The 7,580-nt window shown below is 38.6% G+C and overlaps 1 protein-coding gene across 1 annotated transcript in view; it reads left to right on the forward strand.

Moving 5' to 3' along the window:
• Positions 1 to 7,580, forward strand: part of rab3db (RAB3D, member RAS oncogene family, b) — a 67,288-nt gene that overhangs the window by 52,343 nt on the left and 7,365 nt on the right. The window contains exon 3 of the mRNA XM_061973649.1: positions 7,095 to 7,213. Within this exon, the coding sequence (XP_061829633.1) occupies positions 7,095 to 7,213 (119 nt within the window). The remainder of the gene's footprint in view (positions 1 to 7,094; positions 7,214 to 7,580) is intronic.

Below are 7,580 nucleotides of genomic sequence, written 5' to 3' on the forward strand. Positions count from 1 at the left end.
CCCCCCGTGGTTACCTGGACAACCCTAACCTCTTCACTGTGTTAGGAAACATCAGACAACACACACAGACCGACACCTGGTACACATGAGAGACACGTTACCAAGTAACCAACTCCATCTCAGCCTCCTTTTTATTCCTTCCCCATGTGCAAATAAATTCGTAATATCCTTTTAGAACTGCTGATTATCTACAAATCTTATGATGAAGCATTTCTTCCTTATTGCCCGCAACCAATGTTCCCTCTAATTTTTCATGTGTGTGAGCAAACGCAAAAACTCCCTGAGCATTCAGTGGAGCCCATGTGAGCAACATCAGACGTGCACACTGTGGCTACACCAGCAGCACGCCTGTCACAAACCTAACTAAATAACAAGTTAAATCTCCATCCATCCATCCATTTTCTACCGCTTGTCCCTTTTGGGGTCGCGGGGGGTGCTGGAGCCTATCTCAGCTGCATTCGGGCGGAAGGCGGGCTACACCCTGGACAAGTCCCCACCTCATCGCAGGGCCAACACAGATAGACAGACAACATTCTCTTATTATTATAATCAAATGACAGCAGTCATTTCCATGAGATGATTTTCTAATATAAGTGTTTAGGCCCACTTACAATGACAATAACAAAAAATATTGTTTTTCGTGAACTGTGTACTTGTATTTTTTGTCTGGGTGGAGGTCCTGCTTTGGAAATAATTTGAACCCCTTTCAGACATTGCAATTAGTTCCCATTAAAACATTCACATGTTGCACAATGAGATGTAAGCAGGAGATCATGTGTACATTCCTGCAACTTCCTGTTTGTAAAAAATATATTTTTATTAGTATTTATTTAAAATACTAACAGCATTTCATGATTAATATTTATAAATTAAGATTCCTAATAAATGACACTAGAATAAGCACACATTTGATTGGTAAATCATAGTGTAACGACCTGGAATGACACTTTATGTGTGGTGTTGGAGTTGTCCGACTTTCTGTGTGGCTGTAAACGCATCACTGGCTAAGTGCCATATGTGCATGTGTTGGCGCAAGTGAGAAAGAGCGAGCGACTGCTGTTGATATAACAAAGTTGCTTTTTTGTACTGCAGAAAATGACCACTTTTGCTAGATATAATTTTTTTTACTAGTGTTTTGGTGATGTGTTTATGGCCGACAATAAAGAGTTTTGCTCAGTAAAGTGATCGATGGAATTCATGTCCTCAAAGCGTCTCGACAGACGTTACAATATTTGAACAATGATGACGAAAACCGTTCTCTCTGTCGTGTCCGTGTGTCGAAAATTGTTAGGCGCTTATTTTTTTATTTGATTTTGTGCGTGGCATAGATTTGCTGTGCACAGAGGACGCTTGAGCAGTGCGCAATTGCACAGGCGCGCACCTTAGAGGGAACGTTGCCTGCAACCCTTTTTTCCTCCAACAGTATTTATTTTGTTTTGTTATCTTGACCAGTTCATGACCATGCGAGCTAGATGTTCTGCTTTGATGAGAAATTATAATAGACAAAACTAATAACCACCGTATTTTACGGACTAAATAGCGCACTGGTGTATAATCCGCACCCACTAAATGTTAGAAGAAACATTTTTCCATATATTAGCCGCACCGCACTATAAGCCGCAGATATATACAGTAGTGGTCAAAAGTTTACATACACTTGTAAAGAACATAATGTCATGGCTGTCTTGAGTTTCCAATCATTTCTACAACTCTTATTTTTTTGTGATCAAGTGATTGGAGCACATACTTGTTGGTCACAAAAAACACAAATTGAAAAATGTAGCTGTTTGGCCACAATACCCAGCAATATGTTTGGAGGAGAAAGGGTGAGGCCTTTAATCCCAGGAACACAATTCCTACCGTCAAGCGTGGTGGTGGTAGTATTATGCTCTGGGGCTGTTTTGCTGCCAATGGAACTTGTGCTTTACAGAGAGTAAATAGGACAACGAAAAAGGAGGATTACCTCCAAATTCTTCAGGACAACCTAAAATCACCAGCCCGGAGGTTGGGTCTTGGGCGCAGTTGGGTGTTCCAACAGGACAATGACCCCAAACACACGTCAAAAGTGGTCAAGGAATGGCTAAATCAGGCTAGAATTATGGTTTTAGAATGGCCTTCCCAAAGTCCTGACTTAAACGTGTGGACAGTGCTGAAGAAACAAGTCCATGTCAGAAAACCAACACATTTAGCTGAACTGCACCAATTTTGTCAAGAGGAGTGGTCAAAAATTCAAGCAGAAGCTTGTGGATGGCTACCAAAAGTGCCTTATTGCAGTGAAACTTGCCAAGGGACATGTAACCAAATATTAACATTGCTGTATGTATACTTTTGACCCAGCAGATTTGCTCACATTTTCAGTAGACCCATAATAAATTCATAAAAGAACCAAACTTCATGAATGTATGTGCTCCAATCACTCTATCACAAAAAAATAAGAGTTGTAGAAATGATTGGAAACTCAAGACAGCCATGACATTATGTTCTTTACAAGTGTATGTAAACTTTTGACCACGACTGTACGTTGTGAAATTAGTTATTTAGAGATTCTGTAAATGTTTATTTACATACCTTATTTGTTTCCAAACAGTGTCTGTAACACGGCAGTAAAACGGCTGATCAAACAAAACAGAAGTCATCGTCGTGGACCCACTAGCTGCGGAGGCTAGCTCTCAAATCAGCAAAACCGACTCAATCAAACTCCACAGTGATCTTTTGGTAAATTTACTGAGGAATTTGTGAAACTGAAACAATACAAAATGTATTTGATTATTAGTTAATAATACTAATACAGACACTCGTAAATGTGTTAGCATATTAGCTAATGCTAATGACGATAAAACGTACAAAAATGCATGAAAACACGCCTACAGACATCACACATGGAACGGTTTAGTAAGTAAGAATTGTTTTAGTTATATTGTAAAACTTGCAAACGTTGCTTGGAGTGATGAATGAAGGATCCATATGAGTAGAAACGCTATGGACGAATAGTACGCGGAACAGCACTTGTACTTCCGGACTGGTCCAAAAGATGGCACTATAGCAAAAAACAATAACACACATTTTCAATGTCTTTTCTTGTTTGTTTTTTTTAAAAGCATTTGCATTATCGCCGTCAGCAAAGAAAAATCCATGAATTAGCCGCACCGTTTTGTAAAACCGCAGTGGTCAAAGCGTAGGGAAAAAGTAGCAACTTATTGTCCGAAATTTAAGGTAAATCTGATTATATTGTGAGACTCGGTTTTAGAAATATAAAATATATTTAAAATCTATCGTGGTGGACATATTTACTGTACAAAACAATATTGCCTTCTTCCAAACTTGCTCCAAACGAGATGTTTGGAATTTAGACTTTAGTGAAGTAGTTTGTCTTTGTTACGTCAGCAGACATGGCCATGCATGGTAGAGGTTTACCCCGAGAGCTTTGCATGACTCCGCCATGTTTATTTAGTTGTAGTCAATAAGTCCCTTCTTTTTCTCTATCCTCTTGTTGCCATTTCTAATCCAATGTAACTATAGTTGGAACTAGAGATGTCCGATAATATCGGCCTGCCGATATTATTGGCCGATAAATGCTTTAAAATGTAATTTCGGAAATTATCGGTATCTGTTTCAACCTCCCGATTTTCCTGGGAGACTCCCGAATTTCAGTGGCCCTCCCGAAAATCTCCCGGGGCAACCATTCTCCCGATTTCCACCCGGACAACATTATTGGGGGCGTGCCTTAAAGGCACTGCCTTTAGCGTCCTCTACAACCTGTCGTCACGTCCGCTTTTCCTCCATACAAACAGCGTGCCGACCAAGTCACATAATATATGCGGCTTTTACACACACATAAGTGAATGCGAGGCAGACTTGATCAACAGCCATACAGGTCACACTGAGGGTGGCCGTATAAACAACTTTAACACTGTTACAAATATGCGCCACACTGTGAACCTACACCAAACAAGGGTGACAAACACATTTCGGGAGAACATCCGCACCGTAACACAACATAAACACAACAGAACAAATACCCAGAACCCCTTGCAGCACTAACTCTTCCGGGACGCTACACACGGCATGCTGGTGTAACGCAGGTGTCAAATACATACTTTTGCGGAGACTATTAGGCTCTTGCTATCTATTACTGTTTGTAATAGATAGCTATGAACAAACCCCGCCCACCTCAAATATACTCGGAATATCGGATATCGGCAAAAAAGACATTATCGGACATCTCTAATTGGAACGTATCGCTCTGTAGTGTCGTTATGGAAGTGCTAACAACTACAACATGGCTGACGGGGCGATAACTTGAAGATGGTCTGTAAAACATCCATCCATCCATCCATCTTCTACCGCTTATTCCCTTCGGGGTCGCGGGGGGCGCTGGAGCCTATCTCAGCTACAATCGGGCGGAAGGCGGGGTACACCCTGGACAAGTCGCCACCTCATCGCAGGGCCAACACAGATAGACAGACAACATTCACACTCACATTCACACACTAGGGCCAATTTTAGTGTTGCCAATCAACATATCCCCAGGTGCATGTTTTTGGAGGTGGGAGGAAGCCGGAGTACCCGGAGGGAACCCACGCAGTCACGGGGAGAACATGCAAACTCCACACAGAAAGATCCCGAGCCTGGGATTGAATCCCAGACTACTCAGCACCTTCGTATTGTGAGGCAGACGCACTAACCCCTCTGTCTCCGTGCTGCCGTCTGTAAAACATAATTCATGCAAATTTTAAACACAACACCACTATTAAATATTAAGGAAGTCTTTTAAATGTAGAACAAATATCACAACATGTCCCTTTTTAAGTGTGTCGGAAGATATTGATCGGATTAACGTTGTTTCGAATGGGAAACATTTCTTCTGTTTTCACACTTTGGAACTGATTACTAATGAAAGCCGAGGTACCACTGTACTTACTGTACACATAACAGTTGTTTAGTCTTTTATAAATATGTCAAAGTGTCCATTTTTCAGCGTTTCCCTAGAGGGCCGCCAACAAATATGTTTCTCAGTTGTAATACGCTTTTCCACCACGTGTGGCAGTAATGACAATAGCAAACAAAGAAAGTCACAGAGAAGTTTCAAAAGCGCAAAAATTATGACTAAAGTAGTTAAGCCGTATTTTTATTTTTGTATTTTTATTTTTTTGACAGTTTAGTTAAGAAACCTACTTATTACTATTATTTATTACTGATTTAGATTTATTTTTTTTTTTTATCAAATCAACATAAAAAACACAAGATACACTTTAATTAGTGCACTAACCCCAAAAAAAACCTCTCCCCCATTTACACTCATTCATACGGAGCCCCTATAGGGACATGGGGGAAAAAAATGTTTATAATTTTTTTTTTTTTTTTTTTTTTTTTTTTGACATAATTTCTCGTGCGCACGAGAAACTTTTTATAAAGTTATAAAAAAAATAATAATAATTATTATTTTTTTAGACATGTATCTCGTGCGCACGAGAAACTATCTTGTGCGCACTAGAAAGTTTCTCGTGCGCACAACATACATGTCTAAAAATAAATAAATCGAAAAAATTGAAAAAAAAAAAAAAGTCCCCCATGTCCCTTTTTGGGGCTCCATACATTCCCACTCATTCACACAAAAGGGGTTGTTTCTTTCTGTTATTAAATGTCTGGTTCCTATGATATAAAACAATACAGTCTGCAAGGGATACAGTCCTTGAAGCACACATGATTGTGTGTGCTGCTGGTCCACTAACATTTTTCATTAATTACAATTTTTTTAATGTAATTGTTTTTATATTGTTTTACTTTCTTTTTTATTCAAGAAAATGTTTTTTATTTATCTATCTTATTTATTTATTTATTTTTTTAAAGGACCTTATCTTCACCAGACCAGGTTGTCAATGAAGTTAGATTGTTTAAAGGGTTCTTAAAACCAGGTCCAGTTAAGATTATGTCCAGGTTGGGCTCAGCAACACACACCTTCATTTATGTACACTGAAAATTGGGGAACACAACAGATTGCATATAATCTATAAACAAAATTACATTTTCAAAATAAGCATTTATGTACAGTCCAGATTATGTCCAAATCGGACTCAGCAACACGCACCTTCATTTATGTACACTCAAATTAGGGATCACAACAACAGATTGCATATAATCCATAAACAAAATTACATTTTCAAAATAAGCCTTTGAGGACTTCCCTTCTTTTTTTGTTTTTTGGCATAATTATCGTTTTCAACCATATAACTTTCTAAAGTTAAAAAATACTGAATAAATGTTTTAAAGAAAGTAATACTAAGTGAATATCTGTTTTTGGCCTTTAAAATAAACCTTTTACCAAGTACTATAATTAAATTGACTAAATCATGACTGTCAAAAAAATCTCCTAAAATAACAGAAACCACATCAAGCTTCATAAACAAACCAATCCTTAAACACATTTTTTCAACTTCCACCCAAAACGAAGACACAATATGACAATACCAAAACAAATGCAGGGTTACTGATTTAGTTTATTTATTTTAGCACTACATAATTCCATGACTCCCTCATATGCAGTATATTTGGTTAGTACTTATTTTTCTAATCAGCCTGACTGTTAAATAATAATCCTTGTCATTAACACATGGTTTTATATCATTTGATAAAGGTTACAAACTGTAAGTAGGTTAGATATGATTTAATATCATACAAAAAACAAGAGAAAGATTACCAATTCAGTGTTAGTATTTGAATGGGGTCCCAGGCCCGTCTGTAGTGGAAGAGCCCCACAACATCCTTTGATTTTCCAGCCCTTTGTGGAAATAGTTTGGACACCCCCTTCAACACAGTGCAGCACCATAATAACAAAACAACAATGGCGCCCTCTTGTGGTGTGAAATTGCTGAAAACTGAAAGGGATCATTATTACCTCCATGCCCGCTTTTATAGGACGTATAAAAAGAGAGTCAGCCATGAAATATGTTGTTCAGGTTGTCCCTGAGGTCTAAGCAGGAAAATAAAATACTAAACATAATAATGATCACCACATAACTCTGACAAAGTCAATAAAAATGACGTAATACCTTTTTGAGAAGCAATTGTGTTGACATGTAGGTTTGTGTTTGCAGGACACGGCGGGACAAGAGCGCTATCGGACCATCACCACCGCGTACTACAGAGGCGCCATGGGCTTCCTGCTCATGTATGACATCACCAACCAGGAGTCCTTCAACGCCGTCCAAGACTGGTGCGTTCATTCGACCCGATGCAGTACCAATTCCCGGTACCTGGGAATTGATACCATTCTCGTACCAATTTTCGGTATTTTTGTCTGTGTTGATAAATATTGTTTATGATAATAAAATTGTTTTAATTTTTTTATGGCAACATTTAAAATGACTGCTGTCCAGTTGTTTTACTATAACATTTCGAAGTCTCAATTGCAGTACCGTACAGTCTATGGTGTGTTGGCTAGTCAGTTCAGTCTTGGATAGATCTAGTCTTTTGTTGCGCCCTAAAATATGTTAATACTGTAAGTATTGTACTTATTATGCACCAGCTGTTTGATTGCAACGTGCATCTTACTTGTAGTTTTTGATAACACATTTGGAGGT

This window comes from Nerophis lumbriciformis, linkage group LG22, assembly GCF_033978685.3.
Source record: "Nerophis lumbriciformis linkage group LG22, RoL_Nlum_v2.1, whole genome shotgun sequence".
In the NCBI taxonomy this organism is placed as follows: domain Eukaryota; kingdom Metazoa; phylum Chordata; class Actinopteri; order Syngnathiformes; family Syngnathidae; genus Nerophis; species Nerophis lumbriciformis.